Here is a 15,409-nt window from a genome sequence, read left to right as displayed (position 1 = left end):
TAAATAGTTATAAGCTAATTTTTTCCTATCCTTTATAAATATTACTACGGGTAAATCCTACTTCCTTAACTTTCTTCTAGTTATTTAGAAAGATTATATAGTTAATATTAATAGCCCTGCTAGCTATCTTTTCAATTAGTGCTTTTTGGTATACTTTTTTAACTACTTAGTAGACTCCTACGTCGAGTGGTTGAAATATATAGTTAGTATATAAAGGTAAGGTATAAAGGATAATATCGAAGGCTTTATAGTACTATAAGATATTCAAATCTTTATAAGCTTTAAACCTATCTATAAATAGTATTCTATATACCTTCGGTTTAATTGAGAAGCTTACTATTATATTCTCCTTTAGTCTCTTAAAAGAAAGTAGGTAATTAATTAATAAACTAAACCACTCCTTAATAGTACTGTTGAACGAGGGAGATAGTTTAAAAGAATATTTATTGAAGTGCTTAATCTACTATAGTATCTAGTGAGTATTATTATACCTAATTACTATATTTGTAATTATAACGTTTGGGTCTACTTTGTAATTAGTTTGTATATTGCTTTATACTTATAATTAATTTAATATAAGGGAAATTAAGCTTGATTACAAATAATTAACAAGCTTAGAACCTTATTATAATTTATATTTTAAATATTAGGAAGGAAGAGATATTCTTTACTATAATTCATATAGTATTAATAGTAGTTAAATTTTCTTTATTGCTAAGGTTAAATATAACCCTTCTTATACGTACCCGATTCTTTATAAATAATATTTATTACTATAATAGTTAGTATAAGGTTAATTAATAAAGTAATATATAGGGATATAATAAGTGATTTATACTTTTATAATTCTTTTAATTTCCCCTATTTGAAAGGGAGATTTATCTATATTCTAAATATTCTCTTCCTTACTATTTAAGCTATTATAAATAGCCTTTACCTTTTTAAACCAATCTTTAAAGGAATTTAATTAAGCTTTAACATTTATCCTTTTTACGTTTTTAAAGCTAGCTATTTTGAATTCGAATTCTGAATACTTCTTACGCTATTCTATAAGCTACCCTTTATAAAGGTTAATAAAGAGGGGATATAGCCGTTAAATTCGTAATTAATTAATTAATTTAACGAGGGAAGTATTATTTAAAATGAAGTAGCCGCGGTTAGCAATCTAAATTACGATATTAAGAGCCTTATCTTCGTCTACAATCAGGACTAGAGGTCGATATACTTCTATACTAGTTGGTAGAGATTTACCCTCCCTAATAAACATTATATACTTTTTAATAATAATTTTACTAACGTTGAACAACTCCCTTATACTTTTATATGTAACCCTCCCTTTATTTCTAGCTTTAGTATTAGCCTTGGATTGTAAGGTAGTAGATCGGGTTATAATTACAGTCTAACCTATAATAAAATACTAGGCAGCCTTCTCTATACGGGATGTAATGTCAGTGTTAAATACAAGTATGATAAAAGTATATGTAAAAGATAGAGTATGATGAGACGAGCAGAATGAAGTTATTCATGGTATAATATAGTAAAAAATAGTAATATTATAGTTGAGTGTAGATTCTACACCGTTATAGAGCTTGTACGTTATATATAAAAAATCCGACTCTTAAAGGGACGATGAGAGTCGGTTGGCTAGCTGTAAGCGGGCCCCCAAAGGGAGGCCCCACATAGCTGGCCCCTAGAGGGTGGCCAATGCGTGCACCTAACCGACGAGTACGTAGCAGAAGTTTTCGAGATTGTGTTGGGAAATTTCATCTTTTTCCAGGTACCAAAAGTTTGATACAAGAAAATAGTCTTTCCCACCTCGAGACGACTTCATCCTTTGTTGTTGCTGGACCTGGAATATCTCGAGGTCAGGCACTGACGCCATCGACAGTAGGTTGGGATCGACAGCTACCCCGCCAAGCTCTCCCTAGCTTCCATATCGAGCTGTGTCACTTATACATTCTCCCAACCCAACAGCCATAACCCAAACAACGAAGACAAGCCTCCAGCTCTCGAGCTCCCACAGAACAGCTCAACGGCGAAGAGCCACAAGCAGAAACCCATCATCACCTTCACAATGGCAACCCGCGCCCTCCCCCGCGCCCTCCGGGCAAGCACGAGCATCCTCTCCGCCTCCCGCCCAACCATCCTCCCCTCTAGAGTTGTTATCCAAAGAGCAGCTTTCCACATCAGCGCAACCCGCCTCCAAAAGAAGAAGAAGAACACCACTACCGCCCCTCCCCCGGAAGCGGGAGCCTTCGCCCGGACCGACGACTCCATAACCGTCGAATACCCCGATGATTCCTCACAGCTTCCCTCTTCGCGGCCAGTGGACAGCGGCATCGGTCGAGCGGGGCAGAATGTCTTCCCGACGCTTGCGACGTTTTCCCTCCAAGGGAAGGTGGGCGTGGTGACGGGTGGAGCGAGAGGGTTGGGGTTGGTGATGGGGCAGGGGATTGTGGTTAGTGGTGGGGATTTGGCTATTGTTGATTTGAATAGTGAGTTTTTGCTTTCTTCTTTCTGGAGGTTGGGTGGGGTGAGGAAGGGAGGGGAGGGGTCTATGAGATTGATATTAAAGGGGGGATTGGGATTTGGAAAGGAAAAGGGGTGGTGAAGAGGGCCGTGAAGAGGTTCGTGAAGAGGAGGGGGTCGGGAGGGGAGTGAAGTAAGGGTGAAGAACGAGAAGAGAGAGAGACAACGGGCAAGGTGAAGTGAAGATGAAGGAAGGTACCGAAACTTCAAGAAGATAGAGCTGACAACCTCCTCTCTCAAAAACAGAAGAAGAAGCAACCAAACAAGCCGAAAACATCGTCGAGACCTTCAAGAAGGACTATCCTTCCGCCAAGAAGTCCGTATCCTCCCCTCTCCTCCCCTTTCCTCCTCTCTTCCCTCCTCTCTTCCTTGTTTCTTGAGTATACTAACACCCTCCCAGAATCCCCAAAGTAACAGCCCACTACGCCGACGTCGCCGACCCCACCTCCGTCGACGCCTGCATCGCCGAGATCATCTCTGAGCACGGCAAGATCGACAACCTGGTCACCTCGGCCGGCTTTACCGAGAACTTTGAGGCGACCGCCTACCCAATAGACAGGGTGCGCAAGCTCTGGGGCGTCAACGTTGACGGAACTTACTTATTCGCAACAGCAGTAGCCAGGCACTTGGTGAGTTTTACCATCCTCCTCCTCCTCCTTCTTCTTCCTCTCTTCCTTCGCCTTGCGCTTGGGGGCCCACGGCAGAAACCGTAAAATCTTATGGTCAAGTCATGTCTTTGCTGACCCTGACCCTGTACACATAGATGGACCGCTCCTCCCCCGGCTCTCTAGTCTTCATAGGCTCCATGTCCGGCTCCATCGTCAACGTCCCGCAACCCCAGACTCCCTACAACGCGTCCAAAGCGGCCGTCCGCCATCTGGCCGCCTCTTTCGCGGTAGAATGGGCCAAAGCGGGGATCCGCGTCAACTGCATTTCCCCCGGTTACATGCTCACTGCTCTGACGAAAAAGATTCTGGATGAGAACCCGGACTTGAAGGAGAAGTGGACTTCGCTGATCCCGCAGGGCCAGATGGGGAACCCTGAGGATCTCATGGGTCCTGTGACGTTCTTGTTGTCGGATGCTAGTCGGTATGTGACGGGGGCGGATTTGAGGGTTGATGGGGGGTATACTTGTACTTGAGTTGGAAGTGGGGAGTGGAGATGGGTTGAGAGGGGGTGGGGTGGGATGGGATGTGGTGATGTGGTTAGATTTGGGGGGGGGGGGGGGGGGGGGGGGGGTTGTGAGAACGTGATGTTTTGAAGGTTACGTATAGAAAATGAGGAAAAGGTAAAATGAGTGATAGGAAATGTTATGAGCAAGCGAAATTAAACAAAAGTGTCTTCGTCTGTGGATCAATGGGCGTGGGCATCTTTGTGATAACACCTTAACAGGCGTCATGTATAAATTTAAGTGCAAGTGATATTTCGTTAGACCGGCAATGATGATGAATATCTATATTGATAGACAGGTGCTCCCGACATTTTCATTATCAAGCTCTCTTCTGAAGATCAATGTTCTTGAATCTTCCGGCCTGTTCCTCGGGGGTTGTTTACAAAAAAAAAACTGTACGGCAGAGCCTCTCAACATGCCCCCTTACAAGCTGCACTCATGAGCCCACTTCTAGTGTACACAGCTGCTGCATGAGATGCTGTATCGGGCCCGGACTTTTCCTTCCTTGCTCTCCGTGTACCATCGTAATGCTTGACATCCGATGATGATGATGATGACGATCTACCTTGTCCGGCCTTCCCGCCCCTTGTCTGTCCTTCGTTGCTTCGCATTAGTCTTCCCACATCCCGGTCTGTGTGAGTGTCTGGTGCCTTGTGCCTGCGTCTGGGAAAAGTGTGACCCCCACTCTCATTACCCTCCCTTCCCTTCATCGTGATGAGAACGGGACGATGGTTCTAATCAAATGTGATATATGAGTGTACGATCATGGCTGCCCTGGCATATGCCCGTACATCGGTCTGGGTAGATGCGTGCTTTTCTGAGCTCGAATTCGGATCGTCGACACTTTGTTGCACGTTAGATCTAACCGGTCATTGCCAAGCTCCTTCATCGCGCTTCTTCCTTGGTTCTCCCCCTGCTATAGGTAGCGTTCGGGAATCTTCTTCTGTATCCTCCCCGGCTTGTGGTATATGCAACTCATCGGGCGGCTGAGCCCGTATTTCACCCGCTTTCCCCATGTTTACCGAAGTTTGACATCCCTGCCGTCGTATTGCTGGAACGCAAATATCTCGTCACCTCTACGTTTCCCCTGAAGGGCGCTTGCGAGGATAGGGGATTCCGCGATTATAAGCACATAACCGTTGAACCTGCTTGCGGGGAATGGTGTCGGTCCGAACCAAGATCAGCCTCCATCGTGAACACTCTCCGGCTGACCTGATGCGGGATCCGGACGGATATATGACAGAGATCAGTGGCCGATGGTACGTAGGATGGCTGTTCCTGAGCTATACGAACTCGGTGATGCAGAAGCGAAAGAAGGCAACCCCTGGACTACGCCGGGAGCGACGAGGTCCGCACACCCTATTTTCTGGGCACGCAGAAGTTGCGATGACTTCCACAGTCTGGACCTCTTGATCAAAGGCGAGACAGGAAAGTTGTTCCGATCGTGCTCGATAATTTGCCCCTTGTGGTGGTCGAATGGTACCTCGCATTGGCCGGCGGACCATTACTTTGGATGTATTCTCGGGGTTCCTGTTCCGTCGTTATAATATGGACTAACCTCCCAATGCTTTCTGCAATGCTTGGGCAGCGTAGCATCCAAGGGCACGGCTTCTCAGAGCGTTATCTAACGTGGCAGGTGGATGTGTATGCGTTTTCAACTTTTACTCTGCCGAGAAGTTAGTCAAAACCGCCAAAGTATTTCTCAGGGCAAGCTCAAGCCCAATTGGCGGGTGACATGGGCCCATTCCTCTGAGAGGATAGGCAAATGAATGGCTTGTAAGACCTCCGCGGGGGTCCATCTGCGAATGGAAATGAAAAGTTGGTAGTACAAGGCCGGAGGGGTAGGATCGCAGAGCGTACCAGCTTTCAACCGGTCAAAGGGGGGAGGTGGACAAGATTTGGTGGTTATCATATGTGCGGACTTATAAGACAGCGTAGAAAAGATGGGAGCGGATGTATGTTGGCGGCTCAGTGAATGCGAACCAGCGACTGGCCTCCGGTTTCTGAGGGGTACGTAGGAGAAGCGTTTCCGTATATCGGGTGAGCTACCCCGAAAAGACGGATCTGTATGAATTTCCTCTTCGGGAAAATGTTTGCATGGCGGGCAACCGCAGAGAACCCCGGTGAAGATCAGCTTGTCGACACAGGGGACAGATGCGCCGCTGTAATCATCAGGTGAAATTCGGTGACCCAGTGCTTACCGGGCAAATGGGCTAAGCTCCGGTTTTATAAGAAAGCGTTTGGCTTGTACCGGCAATCGTGAGTTAATGACAGTTTTGGGCAATGTACAGCATCGGGCATCTGATGGTGATACGGTGGAATGACGAGCCATCATCGTCACCAGGATGCTGTGAATCAAGTCGACGTTTTGATTGCTCAAGCGAAACATCATGATCTTCTACTCCAAAGTATCACATAACGCCGCTTTGTGTTGATTCGACGACAGGCCGTGGTAAGACTGACGACTTAGAAGGAGGACAACACGTGGAGCTGTATCGGACCGTCGAACTCGCAGCACGACAGGGCGATACTGTACGTAGGTCTGCGAACAGGGGTCGTGACACAAGGCTCGAAGTTCGCGTCCGTGGTTAATATTTTGCATAGATAGGTGGGGGACAGGCCTTAACTGGTCGCTTCCATGGGTCCCATCACGATGGTGTGCCGGTAGGCGCTTGCTTCCTTTTCAGTCCGTGAACCCATGCTCCGGATCAGCCCTGCAGATTGACCGGTTGCTACTGTCGCTCACCGGCGTTTGAAGAACATCAGGACGAAGTGGCCCGGAGTACTGGGTACCATGGCGTGTTTCTGACCCGCTCGGTCTGCAGGCGATAGGGATGGAAAGTACTATTAATATAACTTGAGTATTAGTGTTGGGAGAAGGCGAGAAAGCTGCTTCCGCAACTGAGGACTTGCTTCATGGCGTGATCTACAAAATGAGACTTGTCACAGCTGTGGTGCGACTAGAAGGCATCAATCTCAGCTCGTTCATTCCTTACACTGGCAAACATATATATTGAGCATCTTTAAGCAGTTCCTCGGTGCTCCCACGACGCACAAGGACAACTTCTCCCGCAGCAGTGAACCTCACCGGCCTCCAGAGACACCAAAACCAAGAATCAACAACAGAACTGACAGCACAATGGCAATCGATCTTCAGCCATGGCTGGATGGCATTGATGCCAGCATGGTATTTCACCCAGCTAACGCCTTTGTGATTTCCTGCGGCACCGTAACGCTTGACCTCGGCCGCGGAAAGGTGCTGTTGATTTGGAACCGGAACCTCCAAATCTTTCAGTTGCCCAAGGGTCGAAGAAACATTGACGAGCCCATGCTCAACGCGGCTCTACGCGAGACGTACGAAGAGACTGGAGTGCGGGCGACGCCGTTGAAGCTCAACATTGCTACGAGAGCAACACCGCCTACCGTCGACGAAGGGGTGGATGGGGCACCACAGAAGAGCCCTCAGATCACCGAAGGACACATGAGCACCGAGTTCGTCGGTGCCTGCCTCTATCCAGACCCGCAGTCAGATACCAAAGCGCTCAAGGCCGTCTTCTTCTTCGTGGCGACGGCTGACTCGACGGCCACGGGAGAGAGTGGGACGCAGGAGGCATATGAAAAGCTCGAGGCTTTCTGGGTGCCCATCTCGGAGGTGGACCAGAAGCTTCGGTTTGCGAGCGAGGTTGCCGTTGTGATGAAGGCGGTCGCCGATATTAGGAAATCGGGATACACCATCAACAGCGCCTAGCTGAGGCCTATCGCACGAAGTGGTGAACTTGAAGTGCCTGCCAGACTTTTAGGTCACGGGATATGGGCTGAACAAGACTGAACAGCTTTTCAGGAAGGTGCATGGTGGTGGTGGCAGTGATGTTGACGGCGATGGCGATGGTGCCGGTGATGGTTTTAGGGTGTTGAGGCGAAAGAGACTGTAAAAGAATGGGAAAAGGCCGGTGGGTTCGTGCTATTTGTTTTTTAGAACGCGCTGTCTTTGGCGATAAAGAGTGTAATCTGACATCCAAATCGTCATCGCAAAGTGACGGGACTTCCAGTTTCCACCTCCAGTCCATCTTTATCTGATCAGATCGAGACGCAGATAAAGCCTGTCATGTGTCACCGATGTTCATTCTCTCCTCGGGAAAACAGCTGAGTGTAGGTAATCCGAAATTCGAAAAAAAAAAAAAAAAAAAAAAAAAAAAAAAAAACCAGACGGGTCGGCATGGAGGGCAGGTGGTGAGGCGGCCGCCTGGTTGATGGAGGGTGAGACGGGATGGTGTTCAGACTTCAGAGGTGGTTGGAGTCGGTTGAAGAAATGGAGGAAGAGAAATGTTCTTGGCGTCCGATATCGACCTTTTGGCCCTGAGATGACAAGGGCAACGGTGGAACATGATTGGTCAGGTGTGGTCGGCAATTAAAGTCCCGATTGAAGTCATCTCCTTCTCGAAGACGGGCGGGAAGGTGGGGTTTCGGGAAGCTGTTCGGACGTGCTGGTGACATCAGAGGAAACCGGGAGAAGGAAGCTACCCCGCCTTTGCACCGGTGCCCCTGCCGTGTAAGTGTTGCGCCGCGGTTGCGATGGTGATTATGGAACATAAACATAACATGAAAACATTGGATCTCAGGACCTACATATACACTCCCGGCCTCATCAAGGTATAATCGAAGGTATGCCTGCTCCCAATCAGTTCCGTCTTACGGCTTCCGTGCCATCTACTACCTCTGCGAGTCTTTCTTCTGTATCGCGACCCAGCGCCTATTCGCGTCTTCTGCATACAAGCACATCCCAAGCTGCTTCAGCCAGTGCTGCTCTACAGACCACTGCGCATCCACGACCCATTTCTACTCAATTCCTTGCGAATACCCTCGTTAACAAACCAGCACCGGTGCAAACAGCCAAAATGTCTACTATGCAAGCCTGCCACGGCCACAACGAGGCCTGGTAAGTGATGCCCCTCTTGTTACCCATCCTGAAAGTAACCGGCTAACACTAGATCGCCAGCTGCAACATCCCTCCCGTCGTCACCTCCGGCTACAAGCCCAAGGGTTCCTACAGCGAGTACGATGGTCTGAAGACCTATGTCACCGGCCCCGATGATGCCACCAAGGGCATCGTCGTCATCTACGACATCTTCGGCTACTTCGACCAGACCATCCAGGGCGCAGACATCCTGGCCACCAGTGACGACACCAAATACAAGGTGTTCATGCCCGACTGGTTCAAGGGCGAGCCCTGCCCCATTGAGTGGTACCCTCCCGACAACGACGAGAAGAAGAAGAACCTGGGCGCCTTCTTCGGCAAGAACCCTCCCCAGGGTGTCGCCGAGAAGCTCCCTGCCTTTGTCAAGACCCTGAGCGCCAAGCACGCCAACATTAAGTCCTGGGGTATCATCGGTGTAAGTTTCCTTTTTCGTACCTTTTATCTATGTGCACACGGCAGCCTAGGCAGTCCAGCTGACCGACTTGCGACAACAAACAGTACTGCTGGGGCGGCAAGGTCGTCTCCCTAATCACCTCCAACGCCGAGACCAACCCCTTCTCGGTCGCCGCCGAGTGCCACCCGGCCATGGTCGACCCCGAGGAGGCCAAGGGCATCAAGGTGCCGCTGATCATGCTCGCCTCTAAGGAGGAGCCCGACGACAAGGTCAAGGAGTTCGAGCAGAACCTCAGCGTGCCCAAGCACGTTGAGACCTTCAAAGACCAGATCCACGGGTGGATGGCGGCGCGGGCCGATCTGAAGGATGAGCGCGTCAAGAGCGAGTATATCAGGGGGTACAAGACTGTTTTGGAGTTCTTTGGCAAGAACTGGAAGTAAATGACGGACATGTTGATTGATGTAGATGGATGATTTGATGACCTGATGATGACGAATACCAATTAATGATTGGATTGAACCATGAATGTTGTGGAAGGAATGCATTGATAGGTGCAACAGTCGGAACCAGTTTACAACAATTGGCGTGGTGGCAGAGTGGTCTAATGCGCAAGACTAGAAATCTTGTTCCTTCGGGAGCGTCTGTTCGAATCAGGCCCACGTCGCACGATGATCACCAAAAACTTCTTTTTTCTTTTCTTTTCATATGTTTTGGGGCCATGTTCTCCTGTTGGCCATTTTAATTGGCCTTCTTTTTTGCCTTGAAATTCGTTGTGCAGAAATGAGAAAAGCAATCCAGGTATGCTTGAGTTCGGTGTTCTTGTATTGATGTTGCACTTTTTGCACTCGAGTCACAATTGAATAGAATATACTGAGCTTGTATTTTGGCATTTCTCACAGCGTGGGCTCCTTATCCTTCAGCAAAGCAGAGATATGAGTGCAGGGCACAAAGACAAATGTCGATTTGAAGAGTGATTATCCAAAATTTATTTATTCTTATATGAAGCCATCCTAATCTCTACGGAGGCGGGTATCAAATGTTTTTGTCTTTCTTTTCCTTCTATCTAGCAGAGAGGAGTGTAGAGGTACTCTTTCAAATTGCATTCCTCAGCGGAGTCATACTCATCCCCAACCGGACCCCCGACATTTCTTTCAGGCTCAAAATTGCACCTACACAACACTCCCACCCGGCGGCGCCGTCACACCCGCCCACTTCATCTGCTGCGCAACCTTCCTCTGCTCCTTCTCCCTCTTCCTCGCCTGGCTGATACTCACCGTCGGCTCCCTGGACTTCTCCACCGCCTGCGCGAGCGTCTCCTCCGTGACCCTCTCCAGCGCGAACCGGCCCAGGTCTCCGCGCCGCCACGCCTGCACCACCCAGTCGGCCGCGTTCTCCAGGTTCAGCTCCGACCCTTTTCTCAGTTTACCCGTGCGCGTCGCCACCGCCCGCAGGAACTCGTGCACGTCGTTGGTCGGCTTGCCCAAGTCGAACTTGCGCGTGTACAGCTTCGGGTCGACCAGATTCAAATGGTAAAGCAGGTAATCGGCCACCGTGACGGAGGGGATCACGCCGTCTTTGACGCACCCTACTAGAGCAAGGCGCAGCATGTCCTCCGGGTCCGAGACGTACGGGATGAACACTCCGGGGGTGTCCATGATGAAGACTCCCTCGCCTAGACCGGCGCTGCTCGGGTCGTCGGCGGATTCGCCGGCTATGATGCGCACCGGTGTGCCGATCTTGCGGGTGACGCCCGGTGTGGCGCCGGTTTGCGCGGCCTTAGGGAGACCCATTCCCTTGGCGCGCAGCCGGTTGAGCAGGGTGGACTTGCCGCTGTTGGGCATGCCGACCACCATGGTGCGCATACCCGTCAGGGAGTCGGCTTCGCGCGCGATGCGCTTGATGGACTCGAGGAGGTGTTTGTCGTTGTTGGGCGCGTCGTTGCGGCTTCGGGCGCCCGCGGAGGTGCCGAGGAACATGACGTCCTTGGTGGTGTAGGAGTTTTTGTGGAACTTCTTGAGGGTCTTGACGATGTCCTTGCCGCTTTGGTAGCGGCCGTTGGTGTAGCCTTCAATGGAGGTCTCTTTGGTGAAGTTGCCCGAGGGCGGACCGAGGTCGTGCTTGGTGTAGACGATGATGCGGGAGCGCTCACCGGCGGCGGAGGCCGCGAGACTGCGCTCGAGGAGCGGGTTCCACGAGCAGATGGGCACGCGGAAGTCGCGGCATTCGATGATCAGGCCGACGTTCGAGATGGTCTGGCGCATTTTATTGAGGGCGGAGGCGTGGTGGCCGAGGTAGTAGGAGCGGGTGATTTGCGTCGAGGATTCGTAGACTTCGCGCGGTGCGAAGCCGCCGCCGGCTGTGAGGGTGGTTGCGGTTCTTGCAACATTTTCGACTGCCGAAGCCACGGCGGCCGTTGCGCCGGCTGCTACTTTGCCAGTTATTGTGCCAGACATTGTGTATCTCGTGAATGTTTCGGTGCTGCGGAGAGCTCGGTTTCGCCCTATGCCGGACCGGATCGAATGCGCCTGGGGGCAAGTCTCGCTCGGTTTCGCGTCGTCGTCGTCGTCGCTCTCGTTTCAGGGAATGCGCTTATGGTGGGAGAAATATCTTTGTGGTTGGCGATAGCATACTTTTCAGAGTGCTAAGGCTGTGTCCTGGTCTCATTGTTGATCCTCTGTGCTAAACTTCACGATCCTGGGTCAAGCCTAGAGTTTGAGTTCTGATAACGGATAATTGCTTATCGGCAGATCATCCTCCGATAAGGGCATAAAAGCCTAGCTCCCGCTTGGGATATTTCAACTGTCAGTGTTTGACCTTTTCCTCGACACTTTCAAGCCAAGCCGGCAGCGGCTGTGCTTGATGTCGTGATTCGAAGCATTCAATATCAATCAGATGTTTGCACTTATGGACTTGTGCTGGACTGCTGGTAGGAAATTGTCGAGACCGCCTTCCTCATCCGAACATGTGCAACGGCTGGTGATGGTGGGTTGAGCAGTGACGTAATGGCTTTTGCAGCCCCTGTCACAAGCGAAAGCGGGCAATGGTCCGGATCTGCGATTTTGTGGGGCATCTTTGAACTTTCTTTTGTGGACTCAAGGCCGGGCATCAAGGACAGCGGTGGCACGTGCGCTCTGACGAAGACAAGAGTCGAAGGACGGCCTTGTCCGCGCCTGCTCGCATTGTTGCCCCAATGCTCTTGCCAAGAACACCAAAGAGTCTTGGAAGAAAGGGCGCGATTGGGCATGCCCTGAAAAAGACTGGAAAAAAGATTCTTCAATCCTGAACACTGCCCACCATGAAACCCCCCAGAGGTGGTCATGGATAGGGGTTCTTTTCGGTCCTTCTGGCCCATCCCTACCGATACTCGTGTTAACCTACATGAGATCGGCGTAGTCTGGAAAGATCTAGGCCGGAGTGTCCCCCTATGCTAGTCTTGAACCCTACCCTTCTTTCCCTTTAAGACATTATACTATACTCAAACTTTTCTCTCTCACCGCTCTGTTAGCTCGATATCTCTCTATCTACACTCAGTATCTTACACGGAGTTCTGTCCTGAAGACGCGGTGAGATCTCTCACATCTCCTGTCTATACGCAGCCAACGGCCGAAAGATGAGATAAAAGATCGAACCTTCCACGACCGAGCTTGGGAAACAAAGGTTCCCTCGTGTGTCGCTTCCCCAGTGTTACACTAACATCTAATATCCTCCCTTTGCCGACTTTGGTCCCGGTTATATACATATATAAGTCGAGTCCAAACAGCCAACCACTATTGGTTTCCCCCCCGCCGTCAACCAACTTTATTTTCCCGAGATCGACATCAACCGCTTCACTGCTGCTTGAATTCGAAGCAGGAACCCGACATGCTGGAGAAGCCACAGGCCAAAGCCTCATGGCTGGCCACGGTCTCGAACCAGTTCAGGAAAGGAGGGAAGCTCCAACCATTCAGGTTATTGAGGCAGGACATACACAACCTTCGCTCGAGATATGTTTCGGATTGGACAGTCTTCAACCAGCTGGTTGTCGCCAGTGCCGTCTATGTCTTCTTCACCAACATCCTCCCGGGCATCACCTTTGCCAACGATCTCTTTGTCCTCACCGGAGAATCATGGGGCACTATCGAAGTTGTCTTTAGCACTGGCCTTTGCGGTCTCATCTTCTCCCTCTTTTCTGCACAACCTTTGACTATCCTGGGCGTCACTGGTCCCTTTTCGGTTCTGGCAGAGAACATGTACAAACTTTGTACAAATAACTTTCATGTGAGTGACTCGACGACACCTCACCACCATCGTGATGGTCAACATGTCAAAAGACAATCACTAACACCATCAAGGTCCCCTTCCTCCCAGTCATGGCTTGGTCCCTCATCCACTCCGCCTGGATGCACTACCTCCTCGCCATCTTCAACGCCCATGACTACACCATGCAATACGTCACCAACTTCAGCGCCGACATCTTCTCCCTCCTCAACTCCGTCATCTACTTCCAGAAAGCCAGCCTCGAGCTCAAACGGAACCACGACAACGTCCCCTTCGACGCCTTCCTCTACTCCATTATCGGCGCCTTCGGCACCTGTCTCCTCGCCATTTTTTTGTCTACCGCCTTAGAATGGAAACCCTTATTCGGGCGCATCGTCCGCATGGGACTAGCCGAATACGCGGCCGCCATCTCCATCATCTTCTTCATCGGCGTCCCTTACATGGGCGAGCTGGCGAATCTCGACCACGAGCGGCTTTCCATCTCAAAGACTTTCCGGCCCACGAGCCCGACCCGCGACACTTTTTTTGTCAGGTTCTGGGAGTTGCCACTGGAGTGGGTGTTCATCTCCATGATCCCCGGACTCATCATCACGGTGCTGTTCTACTTTGACCACGAGATCAGCAGCATTATCTGCACTGTTGAGCGCTACGGCGTGAAAAAACCGGGCGGGTATGCTTGGGACATTGTCCTGCTAGGCACGACCACCGCGCTCTGCGGCATCTTGGGCATACCGCCTGCGAACGGGTTGTTGCCGCAGGCACCGTTGCATTCGGAGTCTCTGCGTCATTGGGTGGAAGTTGACGCTGAGGACTCTGATTCTGACTCTTCGCCTTTAACCACGGCTTCCTCCCCTGCTTCTTCACCCTCCTCCTCGTCCTCCTCCTCCACGACTTTATCATCCCCCGACCTCAACACCACCACCACACCGCCACCACCCAAGAAAAAGAAACTAATCCCCCGCGTCCACGAACAGCGCTACTCCCCCCTCCTCCAATCCGCCCTCATCCTCGTCTTCATCAGCCCCCCCTTCCAACACCTCCTCGGCTTCACCCCCACCTCCGTTCTCGCGGGTCTATTCATGTACATGGGCTACCAATCCCTCTCCGTCAACCCGATCCTCCCCCGCTTCTTCGAGTTACTCTCTCCCCCCAGCGAACTCCCACCTTTACCCAACCCTCAAATATCGAGATGGGCGGTGCACGGGTATACTCTCACCCAAATCGTGTTGACGGGAATCATCTTTGGTGTGACGTTGACGGTGGCGGCTCCCGGCTTCCCGGTGATTATTATTATTTTGGTTCCCGTGAGGCTGTGGGTCATGAATAGGATTTGGGGGAGGGAGACGTTGAGGTTTGTGGATGGGTGGGCTTGTAGGCCGGGGAAACCGGAGGATAGTGAGGAGGAGGTGGAGGAGAGGGCGAGGAGGGAAGGGGAGGGGAATGGGGTGTTGGAGGGTGGTAGGGGTGGTGAGGGAGGGGTTAGTGAGAGTGAGAGGGTGGGAGAGGTTGATGTTGATGTTGATGTTGAGAGGGGACTGGCGAGAACGTCGTCTGGGATTAAGAATGGGGATGTGAGGGAGAAGCAGAGTTGATTTGATTTTGCGGTGGGTGTTACAGGGGCCTGTTTGCTGTTTTGCGAGAGACGGAAAGAAAAATGAAGGGGTGCAATGAAAAGTGGATGGATGATATACGTACGGTATGAAGTCGAAACGATAATGATTTAATAGCATAGCATGAGTCACGAGCAGGGATGGCATAGTACGAGCATAGCATTGAAGACCAGATAACAATGATAGAGCATGATGGTTGATACCCACGAACGAAAAGAGCATTATAGCAAAACCCAGGTGATGAAATTTTGGAAACTCTATACTCCGTTATCAATGATGCCCACCACGCCGTCCTATCACCAGTTATCCTGATTAAACCAAGAAACGCCCCAGTAAATGCATCGCTGGCCTCACCACCCACCCGCCTACGTCTTCAGTAGGTGGTGGAAGGGAGGAACAGCTACCCCGAGTACTTTCAATAAACTTCCCAAGCATCCGATTGCCGCAAAACCTGCCTAATGATAACACCATTC

At 50.6% G+C, this 15,409-nt stretch overlaps 5 protein-coding genes and 1 non-coding gene across 6 annotated transcripts; 5 read left to right on the top strand and 1 right to left on the bottom strand.

Annotated features, from left to right (window-relative positions):
* Window positions 1–1,689: 1,689 nt before the first annotated feature.
* Window positions 1,690–3,695, top strand: B0H65DRAFT_449519 (uncharacterized protein). The gene is made up of 5 exons (XM_062825959.1): window positions 1,690–1,887; window positions 1,975–2,495; window positions 2,776–2,845; window positions 2,930–3,158; window positions 3,293–3,695. The coding sequence occupies exons 2-5, from the start codon at window positions 2,075–2,077 to the stop codon at window positions 3,668–3,670; spliced, it is 1,098 nt and encodes a 365-aa protein (XP_062686123.1). The 5' UTR covers window positions 1,690–1,887; window positions 1,975–2,074; the 3' UTR covers window positions 3,671–3,695.
* A 2,791-nt stretch (window positions 3,696–6,486) lies between these two features.
* B0H65DRAFT_449513 (NUDIX hydrolase domain-like protein) lies at window positions 6,487–7,879 on the top strand. Its single transcript, XM_062825958.1, has one exon. It carries the CDS (start codon window positions 6,840–6,842, stop codon window positions 7,446–7,448), a length of 609 nt encoding a protein of 202 aa, XP_062686122.1. The 5' UTR covers window positions 6,487–6,839; the 3' UTR covers window positions 7,449–7,879.
* A 287-nt stretch (window positions 7,880–8,166) lies between these two features.
* B0H65DRAFT_449510 (Alpha/Beta hydrolase protein) lies at window positions 8,167–9,743 on the top strand. Its single transcript, XM_062825957.1, has 4 exons — window positions 8,167–8,362; window positions 8,591–8,636; window positions 8,697–9,090; window positions 9,174–9,743. Exons 2-4 carry the CDS (start codon window positions 8,596–8,598, stop codon window positions 9,507–9,509), a joined length of 771 nt encoding a protein of 256 aa, XP_062686121.1. The 5' UTR covers window positions 8,167–8,362; window positions 8,591–8,595; the 3' UTR covers window positions 9,510–9,743.
* Window positions 9,652–9,733, top strand: B0H65DRAFT_t60. The gene has a single exon. It is a non-coding gene; the product is annotated as a tRNA-Ser (tRNA).
* A 252-nt stretch (window positions 9,744–9,995) lies between the features above and the next one.
* On the bottom strand, window positions 9,996–11,926 carry B0H65DRAFT_23072 (P-loop containing nucleoside triphosphate hydrolase protein). The gene has a single exon (XM_062822173.1). It carries the CDS (start codon window positions 11,520–11,522, stop codon window positions 10,239–10,241), a length of 1,284 nt encoding a protein of 427 aa, XP_062686120.1. The 5' UTR covers window positions 11,523–11,926; the 3' UTR covers window positions 9,996–10,238.
* Window positions 11,927–12,696: 770 nt separating this feature from the next.
* Window positions 12,697–15,161, top strand: B0H65DRAFT_22894 (HCO3 transporter family-domain-containing protein). Its single transcript, XM_062822154.1, has 2 exons — window positions 12,697–13,326; window positions 13,401–15,161. The coding sequence occupies exons 1-2, from the start codon at window positions 12,931–12,933 to the stop codon at window positions 14,916–14,918; spliced, it is 1,914 nt and encodes a 637-aa protein (XP_062686119.1). The 5' UTR covers window positions 12,697–12,930; the 3' UTR covers window positions 14,919–15,161.
* Window positions 15,162–15,409: the final 248 nt, after the last annotated feature.

Source organism: Neurospora tetraspora (genome assembly GCF_033439725.1).
Source record: "Neurospora tetraspora strain CBS 560.94 chromosome Unknown B0H65scaffold_1, whole genome shotgun sequence".
Lineage (NCBI taxonomy): Eukaryota > Fungi > Ascomycota > Sordariomycetes > Sordariales > Sordariaceae > Neurospora > Neurospora tetraspora.
The sequence above is the reverse complement of the archived record's forward strand: the minus strand, read 5'-3'. Positions and strand labels throughout refer to the sequence as shown.